Source organism: Spinacia oleracea, chromosome 2 (assembly GCF_020520425.1).
Source record: "Spinacia oleracea cultivar Varoflay chromosome 2, BTI_SOV_V1, whole genome shotgun sequence".
Lineage (NCBI taxonomy): Eukaryota > Viridiplantae > Streptophyta > Magnoliopsida > Caryophyllales > Amaranthaceae > Spinacia > Spinacia oleracea.
In genome coordinates this window covers 9997318-10016120 of record NC_079488.1, presented here as the reverse complement: position 1 = coordinate 10016120, position 18803 = coordinate 9997318, and the positions used below count along the sequence as shown (strand labels likewise).

General features: G+C 36.5%; 1 protein-coding gene and 1 pseudogene across 1 annotated transcript; both read right to left on the bottom strand.

Annotated features, from left to right (window-relative positions):
- LOC110800046 (12-oxophytodienoate reductase 3-like) overlaps positions 1 to 18803 on the bottom strand; it is a 116567-nt pseudogene that overhangs the window by 87679 nt on the left and 10085 nt on the right.
- LOC130467748 (uncharacterized) lies at positions 1635 to 18323 on the bottom strand. Its single transcript, XM_056836487.1, has 15 exons — positions 17704 to 18323; positions 17362 to 17469; positions 13428 to 13529; positions 7550 to 7868; positions 7221 to 7451; positions 6798 to 7095; positions 6292 to 6720; positions 5899 to 6174; positions 5689 to 5811; positions 2826 to 3157; positions 2526 to 2729; positions 2330 to 2437; positions 2157 to 2238; positions 1971 to 2072; positions 1635 to 1839 (listed from the first exon to the last, which is right to left on the bottom strand). Exons 6-9 carry the CDS (start codon positions 6993 to 6995, stop codon positions 5716 to 5718), a joined length of 999 nt encoding a protein of 332 aa, XP_056692465.1. The 5' UTR covers positions 6996 to 7095; positions 7221 to 7451; positions 7550 to 7868; positions 13428 to 13529; positions 17362 to 17469; positions 17704 to 18323; the 3' UTR covers positions 1635 to 1839; positions 1971 to 2072; positions 2157 to 2238; positions 2330 to 2437; positions 2526 to 2729; positions 2826 to 3157; positions 5689 to 5715.

The window sequence follows — 18803 nt, the reverse complement described above, 5'->3', positions numbered from 1 at the left end:
CAATTCTCAGGGACTAATAAGAAGTAGAAAGTTAAGCAAGGGTGAAGTCGACCTACGAGTGGGAAATGGAGCCAGGATTGCTGCATTAGCTGTAGGAACTTATTATTTGTCGTTGCCCTCTGGGCTAGTTTTGGAACTGGAAGAGTGTTTCCATGTTCCAAATCTTACTAAAAACATCATTTCTGTTTCTTGCTTAGATGCTAAGGGATTATCCTTTTTAATAAAATACAATAGTTGTTCGTTTTATTTTAAAGAGATGTTTTATGGATCTCCTAGATTAGTCAATGGACTTTATTTATTAGATCACGACAAACAAGTTTATAACATAAATACCAAAAGGCCAAAAAGGATGATTCAGATCTCACCTATCTGTGGCATTGTCGATTACGCCATATTAACTTGAAACGCAAGGAAAGACTTCAAAAGGAAGGAAATATAGAACCATTTGACTTAGAGGATTATGGTAAGTGCGAATCATGTTTACTTGGCAAAATGACAAAGCAACCTTTCTCTAAAGTTGGAGAAAGAGCACCTGAACTATTGGGTTTAATCCATACAGATGTATGTGGACCAATGATTACAAATGCTAGGGGTGGTTTCAGCTACTTTATCACTTTCACTGATGACTTTAGTAGATATGGTTATGTCTACCTAATGAAGCATAAGTCTGAATCCTTTGATAAATTCAAGGAATTTCAGAGTGAAGTAGAGAATCAATTAGGCAAGAAGATTAAGGCACTGCGGTCTGATAGAGGCGGTAAATATCTGAGCTATGAATTTGATGACCATCTGAAAGAATGTGGAATTCTATCAGAATTGACTCCTCCTGGAACACCACAATGGAACGGTGTGTCGGAACGGAGGAACGGAACCTTGCTAGACATGGTTAGGTCAATGATGGGTCAGGCCGAACTTCCAATAGAATTTTGGGGACATGCACTAAATACAGCTGCACTCACTATAATTAGAGCTCCGTCTAAAGCTGTTGAAAAGACTCCATATGAGCTATGGTTTGGAAAGCCTCCAAAAGTGTCTTTTCTTAAGATTTGGGGATGTGAAGTATACGTCAAACGATTAATTCACTAGTAGAAAAAACCCTTATTGCAGCGGGCTTTTAGACCCCTGTTGCAGCGTACATCGTATGCTGCAACTGGGGGGCCTGCAACAAGTCTGAACTTGTTGCAGCGTACAAGTTCTCTGCAAAAAGTGATTTGTTGCAGCGGGCTTTTAGACGTACGCTGCAACAAGTGCCAAAAAATTGGCAAAATTTTGGACTTGTTGCAGCGTACATATATATGTACGCTGCAAAAGACTCAACTTTTTGCAGCGTACATTTATTTGTACGCTGCAACAAGTCTGAATTACTCAATTTTTTGCAGCGTACATTTATTTGTACGCTGCAACAAGTCTGAATTTTTGCGAAATTTTTTTCCCTTGTTGCAGCGTACAACATATATGTACGCTGCAAAAAAGCACTTTTGGCGGGAAAATTCTAATTTTGTTTAGGGATACCTAGAGTGCCTTGCACCAAATATAGAAACCTGTCAAAACAATAATAGAATAACGCAACCTGTATAACAAATATAAAAACAACAACTGGAGTTTTGTATATATCCCAAAACCAAAAGTGCACATACCGATACATTTAAATATATTTACGTTCCAATTTCAACGTACGCATACATTTTAACATAAAAGATTGTTCTATAACATCTAAACCAACACGATCAAACGCCCTCAGGTCAATAATAAATACTTGGTGGTAAAAAACTTCGCCCATTGCTCACGAACCACATCAATTTCCTCACTAGCATAAGGCGCAGTCCTCGGAGTATAGACCTTACAAAAACAAAAAATTGATGGAGCATTAGATCGATTAAATGCAAATGAAATGTCACATTTTAACATTCAAGCAACTAATGACAATGTATTAATAGTCTAGAATACGAATCAATTAGTTACTTAATTACCTCATCTAGCCGGCCTTCATAGTCATGTTGTAACGTGACTATCTCTAACATGAACTTCATAACGTAATAGCCACACTCAGTTCCGCCGATTTGTTGAGCACACTGATTAAGAAACATAATACTTTATCTTGCAAGGCCAATAATTAATAAAACAAAGCAAAAAGCTAATTAAGAAACATGTTATACCTCTATATGAATGGGTTTACACGACTTAAAACTCGTTTTATTCGGACAATGCCCACCATTGCACTTGTACACTTGGTATGCCCTAGAAAATTAACGAAACATGGGTACTCATGAATATGATTTTGGCTTAGGTTTCTTAAAGACTAATGTAATTTGTAAGCAAAAGAACTTACACACTCAAGATTCCCCATGCATAATCTGTTCGACATGGATCTCTAGCAGAATCGAAAATATATACATAACCTCTACGTAGGTCCATCACGTATAAATTCCAATGATTTCTGTATAATTTATAAATGATATATTAAATATTTAATAACAATAATAATTAATATTTTATATGAAACTTATATAATATAACACACTTACTCTTGATTATATGGGATTAAAAACCAATTAGTTAGGTTAGGATTACCCATCTTCTCCTTTTCAATTTCAGCTTGGAAAATGTTTTTCAAATACATTGTTGGCGCTCCAGGGTCGGCCTTGATTCTAGTGCTTGACATAATCTCGGGACAAATGAACGAAATCCGAGACATTTCAAATGATTTGGCATGATCGTGCAATAAACACCTACAAAATAAACAAGATTACACTATTAAGATCGATAAAGAGAAAAAACTTCAAAGAAATAATAGTTATATTAACAACAATAAAACATTTAATTACAATATGTAGACTTGGATCGCTGAAATGTTTAAGCACGCCCCGCGAAGGAACTCTCCTATATCAGACGCAGTTATGTAAGGTTTTTGATCAAAATCCGAGTGCCAAACTGAGGCCGCCAATGGGATGGTAGTATTATCATATATATCATCAGGCGCCGAAGTCATGATAAACTGCAAGTATTTGCATGACGGGCCAAGACCTTGAATTGCATCGTGTACAAGTCCCGCTTTCTTGCTTTTGGTGGTTGATTCTTGTGTTTTACGATCACAACTACCCACGACCTCTAAGTTGGACTTAGGCTTAGAATTCGACTTCTTTGGATGCGAAAATTCCTATAACAATAGTCAATTAACATTAGTCATGTAATAAGAATCAAATGAGTCCTTAGGTTCTTTAGTTCAAAGTTGGGAGCGAAAATGTCATTTTAGCTCTATATATGACCTATAACAACCCAACGAACCTTAAATGTGCATAAATAGGTTCGAATGAGATTTAGAAACTTAAAACTATGCATATTAGTAATAAGAATCAAATGAGTCCTTAGGTTCTTTAGTTCAAAGTTGGGAGCGGAAATGTCATTTTAGCTCTATATATGACCTATAACGACCCAACGAGCCATAAATGTGCATAAATAGGTTCGAATTAGTTTTAGAAACTTAAAACTATGCATATTAGTCATGTAATAAGAATCAAATGAGTCCTTAGGTTCTTTAGTTCAAAGTTGGGAGCGGAAATGTCATTTTAGCTCTATATATGACCTATAACGACCCAACGAGCCTTAAATGTGCATAAATAGGTTCGAATGAGATTTAGAAACTTAAAACTATGCATATTAGTCATGTAATAAGAATCAAATGAGTCCTTAGGTTCTTTAGTTCAAAGTTGGGAGCGGAAATGTCATTTTAGCTCTATATATGACCTATAACGACCCAACGAGCCATAAATGTGCATAAATAGGTTCGAATTAGTTTTAGAAACTTAAAACTATAAATATTAGTCATGTAAAAAGAATCAAATGAGTCCTTAGGTTCTTTAGTTCAAAGTTGGGAGCGAAAATGTCATTTTAGCTCTATATATGACCTATAACGACCCAACGAGCCTTAAATGTGCATAAATAGGTTCGAATGAGTTTTAGAAACTTAAAACTATGCATATTAGTCATGTAAGAAGAATCAAATGATTCCTTAGGTTCTTTAGTTCAAATTTGGGAGCGAAATTGTCATTTTAGCTCAATATATGACCTCTAAGTTGGACTTAGGCTTAGAATTCGACTTCTTTGGATGCGAAAATTCCTATAACAATAGTCAATTAACATTAGTCATGTAATAAGAATCAAATGAGTCCTTAGGTTCTTTAGTTCAAAGTTGGGAGCGAAAATGTCATTTTAGCTCTATATATGACCTATAACAACCCAACGAACCTTAAATGTGCATAAATAGGTTCGAATGAGATTTAGAAACTTAAAACTATGCATATTAGTCATGTAATAAGAATCAAATGAGTCCTTAGGTTCTTTAGTTCAAAGTTGGGAGCGGAAATGTCATTTTAGCTCTATATATGACCTATAACGACCCAACGAGCCATAAATGTGCATAAATAGGTTCGAATTAGTTTTAGAAACTTAAAACTATGCATATTAGTCATGTAATAAGAATCAAATGAGTCCTTAGATTCTTTAGTTCAAAGTTGGGAGCGGAAATGTCATTTTAGCTCTATATATGACCTATAACGACCCAAGGAGCCTTAAATGTGCATAAATAGGTTCGAATGAGTTTTAGAAACTTAAAACTATGCATATTAGTCATGTAAGAAGAATCAAATGAGTCCTTAGGTTCTTTAGTTCAAATTTGGGAGCGAAAATGTCATTTTAGCTCAATATATGACCTATAACGACCCAACGAGCCTTAAATGTGCATAAATAGGTTCGAATGAGTTTTAGAAACTTAAAACTATGCATATTAGTCATGTAATAAGAATCAAATGAGTCCTTAGGTTCTTTAGTTCAAATTTGGGAGCGAAAATGTGATTTTAGCTCAATATATGACCTATAACGACCCAACGAGCCTTAAATGTGCATAATTAGGTTCGAATGAGTTTTAGAAACTTAAAACTATGCATATTAGTCGTGTAATAAGAATCAAATGAGTCCTTAGGTTCTTTAGTTCAAATTTGGGAGCGAAAATGTCATTTTAGCTCAATATATGACCTATAACGACCCAACGAGCCTTAAATGTGCATAAATAGGTTCGAATGAGTTTTAGAAACTTAAAACTATGCATATTAGTCGTGTAATAAGAATCAAATGAGTCCTTAGGTTCTTTAGTTCAAAGTTGGGAGCGAAAATGTCATTTTAGCTCTATATATGACATATAACGACCCAACGAGCCTTAAATGTGCATGAATAGGTTCGAATGAGTTTTAGAAACTTAAAACTATGCATATTAGTCATGTAATAAGAATAAAATGAGTCATTAGGTTCTTTAGTTCAAAGTTGGGAGCGAAAATGTCATTTTAGCTCTATATATGACCTATAACGACCCAAAGAGCCATAAATGTGCATAAATAGGTTGGAATGAGTTTTAGAAACTTAAAACTATGCATATTAGTCATGTAATAGGATTAAAATGAGTGTTTAGGTTCTTTAGTTCAAAGTTGGGAGCGAAAATGTTATTTTAGCTCAATATATGACCTATAACGACCCAACGAGCCTTAAATGTGCATAAATAGGTTCGAATGAGTTTTAGAAACTTAAAACTATGCATATTAGTCGTGTAATAAGAATCAAATGAGTCCTTAGGTTCTTTAGTTCAAAGTTGGGAGCGGAAATGTCATTTTAGGTTCGAATGAGTTTTAGAGGGTTTACCTTGGATCGTAAGTCTGTTGTCTTCTTTTAGGCCGCTAACACCGTTGTCTTTTTCTTGGAGCTACCATCCCTCTCTTTAGAAACATTAGACTTGGACTTCTTTTTAGGAGGTGAAGTACAATCCTTTAAAATTCAACAAAAATAAGAGTAGGTAAGATGTCGAATGTGCTTGCGTGAACATATACATTCTAAACAATAAAACATATATACCTCGCCGTCTTCGAAAATCACTAAGTGTATGGGCCATTGCACAAAACTACCCAGAGCACCGCCTAAGTTAGTGAAACCATCTCCCGTAGGTACCGGAAGAATATCATCAACATGTCCGTCGTAAACAAAATCAACTTGGACTTTATAGTGGCCAGGCTTCATCGATGTAAAATGTTGGGGCAATGCACCATCTGAGGGTTGTACCATACCATCCGCCACGACAATGTTGTTGCCTGAAACTTTATCCTCAAGGGCAAGACGACATGGAGTCCTTTCCTTCATAAACAAAGGTTTCAATGCAACTTTGTAAGTGATACAGATTATTAAGTAAATGTCAACTAAAAACATAAAAGGATCAAGCAACTATGTTAAAAAAGAGTGACTACGTCGTACCTTTAGCTCGCGTGGTTGCGGCACTAAGATGTGACGAGTGGTTCTTGTAGCACTAACATCAAGGTCAACTCTGGCAGAATCATTTAAGTGGAGGTCATCAGGTATCGGGGTAGAAATGGAGTTTAGTTGTCCTGTTTTTAACAAGGTGCTTAGTTGCTTTTGGAGGGCCTCTGCCACCCTTTTCTCTAATTCACCTTCAAACTCCTTTTTCACAGAAGCTCTGATTGATTCGTAATTTTCTAATGAAGCTTCACCATGGTCACTTCTACTATGTCGAATACACGGACCGAAAGCCTTTTTGATACCAACCATGCCACCTGTTCCCTTGACACGCCCACGATGATCTTTTTTCCCTATAGCTTTAGTGAGGGCATCCTCACCCTGTTCGAAAGAAAGATTTCCTTTTTCCTCTTCTGCGATGTACTCTAACTGCCAATTAGGAAAGTAAAATTACTTTATATTCTCTAATCAAAGCAAGTAAATATTAATTAATTATCGCTACTTACAGCTTTTGTTGCGATTTCAACAACTTCTGTATCGTTCGGGTCAATTTCCCACTTTCCCTCTTTATTTTGTACTTGATGGGCCAAAATCCACTCCTTTGATCTGTATTTTCTAACTCTATTAACATTTGAGGTCACTGATGAGTTCACCGAGGAGCTACTCGAGATAGGGTAAAGCTGCATCTGGTGGAAGTCGTCCATCCTTTATCCAATCTAGTCGCTTTCTATTATAACCCTTTTGGCCGGTGCGATGTGGGTTCTTGTTGCATGATGCACTTTTCCTCGCCTTTTCACTACGAAGCTGTCAAAGACAACATAAAAAGATGGAAATAAATGTTTTTTCTGATAACTTTTTGTCCTAGAACCAATGTCAGTTTGCTACATGAAAAACTCTTTAAGGACAAGTTAAAGAAATATTATCATTACCAATGACTCTGGCAGGAAATAATGTTTAACAAAAGTCTTCCAATCATCCTCTGTGATATGGTTGTAGACATCCCAAGGCATCTTGTTTGTTTGATTTTTTGGCTTCTTTTCCTTCATAGTTATCCATCGGCGCACCAACTTGCTCTTGAAACAACTAAATCGTTTCGCCACACAAGAATGAAAATATTTCTCCCTCGAATGATTAGAATCATCAGTAATGTGGAACATAAGCTGTTAATAATTAAAAAAAGTTAGATTATAAAAATAGTATTTAAATCAAATTAAATAATCCCTAAAATATACAAATCAAGTTAATATCCAATGCTTACCTTAGTCTCCTCCCAAAACCCCTTCTTGATTTGCTCATCTACCTTTGGATATAATGGGACGTTAATATTAATTCTAGTAGCACAACTCCCAACTTGCTTCCCGTATTCATGAGACCATTGTCCATCGGGGACATTATATACATTATACTCAAGGAACATAGGCTTAGCGACTTTAACACCTTTTGACGGACCACGGCCTTTAATGGTCTTTGTAATCGTACTAACATCTTGTGATTCGTCACCCGTTGTGGGAGTCTTGCCACCTTCTGATTCATGCCTAACAACAATTTGGTTTTCATTCATCGTACCTATGTTGTTCCTGCATCAAGTAAAACATACAGAAGAGTGGTTACAAAATGTGCGCGCATCAGCAAATCAGTGCTCTAGCATACAGAAGGATATCAGATCAGTGCAGATATCACAGATCAGATCAGCACTGATCAGTGCAGATCAGATCAGCACTGATCAGTGCAGATCAGATCAGCACTGATCTGCACTGATCAGATCAGCACAGATCAGCACAGATCAGTGCTGATCAGATCTGCACTGATCAGTGCTGATCTGATCTGTGATATCTGCACTGATCTGTTCTGCACTGATCTGTGCTGATCTGATCTGCACTGATCTGTGCTGAACAGATCAGCACAGATCAGTGCAGAACAGATCAGCACAGATCAGTGCTGATCTGATTTGGCACTGATCTGTGCTGACCTGATCTGCAATGTTCTGTGTCATTCTTGGTGTGTTTGTTGAGGCAATATGAGAATGCAGGGCAGCTAACTCATTCTATAAACAAGTTCTATTAATCTAGTATAGTACGGAGTAGTATGTAAGTTAGATCGTAAAATGAAATTACTTGATTGAGTTTCACTTAAACTCAAGCAACAATGATTAAGAAACTTAATGAGGAAATCTGACAATCTCACTTCTCTTATATCATGAAATCATATACTCATATGAGATAAGTCTAGAAAACACCATTTATGCTAAAATGAGGCTAATATGACCTAAGAACTCATTTTTAGGCTAATATGACATTTCCACTCCCAACTTTGAACTAAAGAACCTAAGGACTCATTTTAATCCTATTACACGACTAATATGCATAGTTTTAAGTTTCTAAAACTCATTCGAACCTATTTATGCACATTTATGGCTCGTTGGGTCGTTATAGGTCATATATAGAGCTAAAATGACATTTTCGCTCCCAACTTTGAACTAAAGAACCTAAGGACTCATTTGATTCTTATTACACGACTAATATGCATAGTTTTAAGTTTCTAAAACTCATTCGAACCTATTTATGCACATTTATGGCTCGTTGGGTCGTTATAGGTCATATATAGAGCTAAAATGACATTTTCGCTCCCAACTTTGAACTAAAGAACCTAAGGACTCATTTGATTCTTATTACACGACTAATATGCATAGTTTTAAGTTTCTAAAACTCATTCGAACCTATTTATGCACATTTATGGCTCGTTGGGTCGTTATAGGTCATATATAGAGCTAAAATGACATTTTCGCTCCCAACTTTGAACTAAAGAACCTAAACACTCATTTTAATCCTATTACATGACTAATATGCATAGTTTTAAGTTTGTAAAACTCATTCCAACCTATTTATGCACATTTATGGCTCGTTGGGTCGTTATAGGTCATATATAGAGCTAAAATGACATTTTCGCTCCCAACTTTGAACTAAAGAACCTAAGGACTCATTTGATTCTTATTACAAGACTAATATGCATAGTTTTAAGTTTCTAAAACTCATTCCAACCTATTTATGCACATTTATGGCTCGTTGGGTCGTTATAGGTCATATATAGAGCTAAAATGACATTTTCGCTCCCAACTTTGAACTAAAGAACCTAAGGACTCATTTGATTCTTATTACACGACTAATATGCATAGTTTTAAGTTTCTAAAACTCATTCGAACCTATTTATGCACATTTATGGCTCGTTGGGTCGTTATAGGTCATATATAGAGCTAAAATGACATTTTCGCTCCCAACTTTGAACTAAAGAACCTAAACACTCATTTTAATCCTATTACATGACTAATATGCATAGTTTTAAGTTTCTAAAACTCATTCCAACCTATTTATGCACATTTATGGCTCGTTGGGTCGTTATAGGTCATATATAGAGCTAAAATGACATTTTCGCTCCCAACTTTGAACTAAAGAACCTAAGGACTCATTTGATTCTTATTACACGACTAATATGCATAGTTTTAAGTTTCTAAAACTCATTCCAGCCAATTTATGCACATTTATGGCTCGTTGGGTCGTTATAGGTCATATATAGAGCTAAAATGACATTTTCGCTCCCAACTTTGAACTAAAGAACCTAAGGACTCATTTGATTCTTATTACACGACTAATATGCATAGTTTTAAGTTTCTAAAACTCATTCGAACCTATTTATGCACATTTATGGCTCGTTGGGTCGTTATAGGTCATATATAGAGCTAAAATGACATTTTCGCTCCCAACTTTGAACTAAAGAACCTAAACACTCATTTTAATCCTATTACATGACTAATATGCATAGTTTTAAGTTTCTAAAACTCATTCGAATCTATTTATGCACATTTATGGCTCGTTGGGTCGTTATAGGTCATATATAGACCTAAAATGACATTTTCGCTCCCAACTTTGAACTAAAGAACCTAAGGACTCATTTGATTCTTATTACACGACTAATATGCATAGTTTTAAGTTTCTAAAACTCATTCCAACCTATTTATGCACATTTATGGCTTGTTGGGTCGTTATAGGTCATATATAGAGCTAAAATGACATTTTCGCTCCCAACTTTGAACTAAAGAACCTAAGGACTCATTTGATTCTTATTACACGACTAATATGCATAGTTTTAAGTTTCTAAAACTCATTCGAACCTATTTATGCACATTTATGGCTCGTTGGGTCGTTATAGGTCATATATAGAGCTAAAATGACATTTTCGCTCCCAACTTTGAACTAAAGAACCTAAACACTCATTTTAATCCTATTACATGACTAATATGCATAGTTTTAAGTTTCTAAAACTCATTCCAACCTATTTATGCACATTTATGGCTCGTTGGGTCGTTATAGGTCATATATAGAGCTAAAATGACATTTTCGCTCCCAACTTTGAACTAAAGAACCTAAGGACTCATTTGATTCTTATTACACGACTAATATGCATAGTGTTAAGTTTCTAAAACTCATTCCAACCTATTTATGCACATTTATGGCTCGTTGGGTCGTTATAGGTCATATATAGAGCTAAAATGACATTTTCGCTCCCAACTTTGAACTAAAGAACCTAAGGACTCATTTGATTCTTATTACACGACTAATATGCATAGTTTTAAGTTTCTAAAACTCATTCGAACCTATTTATGCACATTTATGGCTCGTTGGGTCGTTATAGGTCATATATAGAGCTAAAATGACATTTTCGCTCCCAACTTTGAACTAAAGAACCTAAACACTCATTTTAATCCTATTACATGACTAATATGCATAGTTTTAAGTTTCTAAAACTCTTTCGAATCTATTTATGCACATTTATGGCTCGTTGGGTCGTTATAGGTCATATATAGAGCTAAAATGACATTTTCGCTCCCAACTTTGAACTAAAGAACCTAAGGACTCATTTTAATCCTTTTAAATGATTAGTATGATTAGTTTTAACTTACCTAGACTCAATCCAATCAATTTATGCCATTTGAGACTTGTTTGGTCGTTATGGTTCATATTTATGCTAATTTAGTCAACTAAGGTCAATTTAGGTCAATTTATTCAACTAAGGTCAATTTAAGCCCGCTCGTTTTGATTTAGGTCATTCTAGCTCAAGATTAGGAGACATGTTAATTAGCGCAACACTAGGAGAAAACGCACAACTCACCAAAAGTAAATAAGAATTATAGATGTGGAATGCACTGATCTGTGCAGATCAGATCAGCATAGATCAGTGCTGATCAGATCAGCACTAATCTGTGCTGATCTGTTCTGCACTGATCAGATCTGCAGAACAGATCAGCACAGATCAGTGCAGAACAGATCAGCACAGATCAGTGCTACCCTCATCTGATCTGCACTGATCTGTGCTGATCTGATCTGCAATGTTCTTTGTCATTCTTGGTGTGTTTGTTGAGGCAATATGAGAATGCAGGGCAGCTAACTCATTCTATAAACAAGTTCTATTAATCTAGTATAGTACGGAGTAGTATGTAAGTTAGATCGTAAAATGAAATTATGTAATTGAGTTTCACTTAAACTCAAGCAACAATGATTAAGAAACTTAATGAGGAAATCTGACAATCTCACTTCTCTTATATCATGAAATCATATACTCATATGAGATAAGTCTAGAAAACACCACTTATGCTAAAATGAGGCATTTTCGCTCCCAGCTATGAACTAACGAACATAAGGACTCATTTTAACCTTTTAAATGATTAATATGATTAATTTTAACTTTCCAACACTCGATCTGATCTATTTATTCACATTAGAGACTTGTTTGGTCGTTGTGGTTCATATTTATGATAAAATGAGGCATTTTTGCTCCCAACTATGAACTAAAGAACCTAAGAACTCATTTTTAGGCTAATATGACACTTTCGCTACCAACTTTGAACTAACAAACCTAAACACTCATTTTAATCCTTTTAAATGATTAATATGATTAGTTTTAACTTTCCTAGACTCAATCCAATCAATTTATGCCATTTGAGACTTGTTTGGTCGTTATGGTTCATATTTATGCTAAAATAAGACATTTTCGCTCCCAACTTTGAACTAACAAACCTAAACACTCATTTTAATCCTATTACATGACTAATATGCATAGTTTTAAGTTTCTAAAACTCATTCCAACCTATATATGCACATTTAAGGCTCGTTGGGTCGTTATAGGTCATATATAAAGCTAAAATGACATTTCCGCTCCCAACTTTGAACTAAAGAACCTAAACACTCATTTTAATCCTATTACATGACTAATATGCATAGTTTTAAGTTTCTAAAACTCATTCCAACCTATTTATGCACATTTAAGGCTCGTTGGGTCGTTATAGGTCATATATAGAGCTAAAATGACATTTCCGCTCCCAACTTTGAACTAAAGAACCTAAACACTCATTTTAATCCTATTACATGACTAATATGCATAGTTTTAAGTTTCTAAAACTCATTCCAACCTATTTATGCACATTTAAGGCTCGTTGGGTCGTTATAGGTCATATATAGAGCTAAAATGACATTTTCGCTCCCAACTTTGAACTAAAGAACCTAAACACTCATTTTAATCCTATTACATGACTAATATGCATAGTTTTAAGTTTCTAAAACTCATTCCAGCCTATTTATGCACATTTATGGCTCGTTGGGTCGTTATAGGTCATATATAGAGCTAAAATGACATTTTCGCTCCCAACTTTGAACTAAAGAACCTAATGACTCATTTTATTCTTATTACATGACTAATATGCATAGTTTTAAGTTTGTAAAACTCATTCGAACCTATTCATGCACATTTATGGTTCGTTGGGTCGTTATATGTCATATATAGAGCTAAAATGACATTTCCGCTCCCAACTTTGAACTAAAGAACCTAAACACTCATTTTAATCCTTTTAAATGATTAATATGATTAGTTTTAACTTACCTAGACTCAATCCAATCAATTTATGCCATTTGAGACTTGTTTGGTAGTTATGGTTCATATTTATGCTAATTTAGTCAACTAAGGTCAATTTAGGTCAATTTATTCAACTAAGGTCAATTTAAGCCCGCTCGTTTTGATTTAGGTCATTCTAGCTCAAGATTAGGAGACATGTTAATTTGCGCAACACTAGGAGAAAACGCACAACTCACCAAAAGTAAATACGTGCTTTATTTTCCGATTCTGAGAACTTCTGAAAAGACACAAATCACCGAAAGCTTCTGAAAATTTCTGACTCGGGGATCTCAAGTCATCTGCACAGAAAGTTAGAAAACTTTGGTCAGGAACAAAAGTAAGATGTGGAAGTACAGTAAGAATTAAAGAAAGCTAGAAAAGTATAATCATGAACACAATGGAAGTATAAAATAAGAATTAAAGATGTGGAAGTACAAACTACACCTTCCTAAATGCTAGAAAAGATACATTTAATCTGATATTCAGTTAGCTAGAATTACCTATTCCCAGAAGCCAACTCATCTTATTCATTTACGGTTTATAACCCAAATTCCTTCCCTATGATCTGTACGCATATGATTAGTATTATTTGCATCTTCCTCCTCCGGTAACGGTTGAACAGCCGTTGGTAACAGGGGTGTTTCATCGTACTTGTCATACTTATCTTCATCCACAACATCATCAATACCCAGAATATTTCTCTTGCCTTGGGCAACTGCACGCCATATAGGATCAACATTGTCTACCACATAGAAAATTTGCTTAGCTTGTGATGCTAGAATGAATGGCTCGTCACTATCACTTAATCGATCAAAGTTAACCAATGTTAAACCAGGAAAAATTTCATCTTGTTTCACCCCATTATGGTTGTTGGCCCACTTGCACCGGAATACAGGGATCGTAAATTTGTTGTAATCAAGCTCCCATATTTCTTCGATAACACCATAATATGATTGTGTCGCATCAACCGGTCTTCTATCCTTGGCGCTTGCATAGACCCTAGATGCTGCAACATGCTTCACTCCACTATTCTGCACCACACTCTTTTCATCTTGTCTTCTAGTGTAGAATGTGAACCCATTGATATCATACCCTTCATAAGACAGAACACATAGTCGAGGACCTCGAGCTAACCACTGGACCATTTCAGAAACATCTAGATTTTTTTTCATTTCCTCGGCTACTTCCTTCTTAAACCAATCAACAAATGTGCGAGTATGTTCTTGCATCAACGCTCTTTCCTTCAACTTAGGATTCTTTTGTTGCAATTCTAGCAAATGCTTATCTATGTAAGGATTGACCTCGGTAAGATGCTGCAACACACAAAGATGTGCCTTATTCTTCCTTTCAGATGGAGGCGAGATCACATTTTTACCAATTACCCCATGCCCTTCAAGCCTCCCTGCATGACGAGATTTTGGAAGACCTATTTGCTCAAGCCTTGTTAAGAATTCAGCTACATATTGAGATATCTCTTCCTCAAGGACTCCCCGAATGATACTACCCTCCGGCCTTGCCCGATTCTTTGTTTTGTCCTTTAAATGCCCAAAAAATCTCTCAAAAGGATACATCCATCTTAAGAACACCGGACCACATAACTTGATTTCTCGAACTAAATGGACAATTAAGTGCACCATAATATCAAAGAAAGATGGTGGAAAGTACATTTCAAATCGACACAAAGTTTCAACAATATCATTGTGCAAAGAATCTAATTTCTCCGGATCAATCACTTTAGCACATATAGAATTGAAAAACACACAAAGTTTTGTTATAACATGTCTCACGTGTTTCGGCAATATCCCACGAAGTGCAATTGGCAAAAACACATTAATCATTACATGGCAATCATGAGACTTCATACCAACCAACCTAAGGTCCGAGAGAGATACTAGGCGCTTTACATTCGACGAATATCCCGAGGGAACCTTAATTCCATGTAAGCACTCACAAAACTGCTTCTTCTCCTTTCTTGACATTGTGTAACACGCTGGAGGCAGATAAGTCTTAGTACCACCCGCACCAGATTTTTCAACAGGCCACAAATCTGGTCGAATATTCCTCTTTTTCATATCTTTCCGCACATTCTCATTGTCCTTAGTCTTTCCAGGCATGTTTAGCAAAGTCCCAATGATAGCATCGCACACATTTTTCTCAATGTGCATTACATCGAGACAATGCCTAACCGACAAATCTCTCCAGTAGGGAAGATCCCATAATGGAGATACTTTCTTCCACAAAACACCCTTTTTAGACTTGGACTTGTAGCACTTCCCGTATTTGGTTTCAACATTTTTTATTCGTTCATAAACCTGTGATCCTGTCAAAGGCGTACGAGCTACTCTTTCCTCGGTGAACCCATTGAATTCTTTCTTCTTCTTACGATAAGGGTGATATCGACTGAGGTGCTTCCTGAAATCTGGGTAAACATTTTTCTTGAAATTATGCAACCATGTGGGCTTCATGTCCTCTTCACATATAGGGCATGCTTGTTCTCCTTTGGTTTTGTATCCAGACAAGTTTCCATATGCCGGAAAATCATTTATGGTACAAAAAACCATAGCTCGCAATGTAAAGCTTGAATTAGTGTGTGCATCGAACATTGAAACACCTTCATTCCACAATAATTTCAAATCATCTATGAGTGGAGCCAGGTACACATCTATGTCATTTCCAGGTTGCTTAGGCCCCGAGATGAGGAGTGATAACATGATATGCTTCCGCTTCATACACAGCCATGGAGGAAGATTATAAATTGCTAGAAGAACCGGCCATGTGCTATGTTGACTGCTTAGAGTTCCATATGGATTCACACCATCTGCACATAAAGCAAGCCTTAGATTTCTAACCTCCTTACCAAATTCAGGATATTTCTTATCAATATTTCTCCATTGAACAGAATCTGCAGGATGTCGAAGGAGTCCATCTTTCTTCCTCACTTCCGCATGCCACCTTAAGTTTTTTGCTTGTTTCTTCAATGAAAACATACGCTCAAACCTAGGTATGATTGGAAGATACCACAAAGACTTAGCAGGCGGGCCCCTCTTAGCTGAATTTGCCCCTTTGCGTTTGTAACGAGATGCGCCGCATGTTGGACACTCATCCAAATGTTCATGCTCTTTTCTGTAAAGCATACAATCATTTGGGCAAGCATCTATCTTGTCGACCTCTAAGCCTAAGGGACACATCAATTTCCTGGCATAATAGGTAGAGGTGGGGATATCATTCCCTTCCGGCAAAAATTCACCTACCCACTCCAATAAGGTGTCAAAGTGTTCATCTCTCCAACCACCTTTACATTTGAGGTTGTAAAGTATTGACACACATTCCAACTTGCTGAATTTTGTACAACCGGGATACAATGGAGTTTCAGCAGCCTTTGATACTTGTTCGAACATCTGAGGTCGTTCGTCCAAGTGATCTTTCAGCCCATCCATCATCTCATTTATTTCATCATCTTCTTCCTCATCATCATCCGTCTCATTATTCTCATAAATATCATCATCACTCTCATTACTCTGAACATCAAATTCTTGGACACTAGAACTTGGACGATCAGGTATTGTTTCACCATGCCAAAACCAAACATGGTAATCTTGCTTAAACCCACGGCGAAATAAATGATCCTCAATTTCATCAATGTCACCTAACCGCTTGATATTGTTACAATCACGGCAGGGACAATAGATTTTTTCGGCTTTTGTACTCCGTTGGTGTGCTAAAGCACATCTAATGAACTCTGCGACCCCACTCAAGTATTCTGCCGTAGTATGGTCACCATACATCCAACGACGACTCATTACTAATAACAACAACAAAAGGTTCCACACATAAACACATATATTAAGAAGTCACAAAATCATTAAGAAGTTCCGCAAATCTTTGGTTACATCATTTAAGTTTATCAATGCTTCACTGAAGTGATATTAGAAGTCCAAAAACAGTCATAATAAGTAAAACGGAATGGATACTTAAGCATAGAATACTAATGTACACGTTTTATTATTACACTTACTATACTTATCCAAATTTTATTTATCGTAAAAATGATATGCACTTACTGTACTATTGATTTCAACTTTCAAAAGAGGAAAAGAGAAATTTTATGAAGATAATTAGATATATCAATACCTTATGCAATTGTTGAAATTCGAACAAGCACGATGATAGATTATGCTGGCAGTACGATCATCGCCCCTCTCTTCAACCATATGCGTATCTACCCATCTTCACAATTAACTGCAAATTAAAGAAATAATTGAAAAACAGCCAAAAAAATCAAAATAAAAACGAAAATCAAAACGAAAATCAAAACGAAAATCAAAAACGAAAATCAAAACGAAAATCAAAACGAAAATCAAAAACGAAAATCAAAAACAATAATCAAAACGAAAATCAAAAACTAAAATTGAACCCTAATCTGAAAACGAAAATAAAAAACGAAAATAAAAATTGAACACACCATACCGAAACCACCGGAACCACGACGCCGAGCAACCACCGGAACCACGACGCGACGGGGAGATGCTGAACCACGGAACCAAGACAGCGACGCAGGGCTGAACCACGGAACCACGGAACCAAGACAGCGACGCAGGGCTGAACCACGACCCAATGGGGAGATGAGCAACCAACGGAACCAAGACAGCGACGCAGGGCTGAGCAACTCTTGGGTTCGACGGCGACGCAGGGCTGAGTTCGACGGCGACCTTGGATATTTGTTTAAGGGAAAAGGCTTGGAGCTATAGCAGAGAAGGAACAACGTACGTACGTTTCTCGTTTGAGCGCGGATTGTACGTTGCAACTAGGAAAGTAAAAATTTTAATTTGAAACGCGGACTTGTTGCAGCGGGCATTAACATGTACGCTGCAATAACTTCGGGTTGTTGCTGCGGGCTTTTATTTTGTACGCTGCAACAAACGCATTTGTTGCGAACAACTAAAATGTACGCTGCGATAACCCTTTAAAGGGTTTGACCCGCGTTGACCGACTGGTTGTTGAAGCGTATTTATACTTGTACGCTGCAACAAGGGGGCTGCAACAGGGGTTTTTTCTACTAGTGATTTCAGACAAACTTCATCGAAAATCTGACAAATGTATCCTTGTGGGCTATCCAAAGGAAACAAAGGGGTATTACTTCTACAATACATCTGAGAACAAGGTGTTTGTTGCTCGAGATGGTATCTTTTTGGAAAAGAATCACATTTCCAAAATGACAAGGCGGAGAAAAGTAGACCTCGAAGAAATTCGAGTCGAACAACAAACTCTAGAGAATGCTCAAGATGACATTCAAGATGAAACTCAGAGATCTTTAGAAGTATCTGGTGAGGATCATGGTCAATCTAGAGATGTGACCCCGCGTAGATCGCAGAGATATAGATCTCAACCGGAATGGTACTTAGGTATTTTGACGATAGAGAGCTATGATGTTCTATTACTTGAAAGTGATGAACCTGCGACTTACAAACAAGCTATGACGAGCCCTAGCTCCAAGCAATGGCAAGAAGCCATTTATGTTAAAACGATTGCTAACATTGCTTGGAGCTAGGGCTCGTCATAGCTTGTTTGTAAGT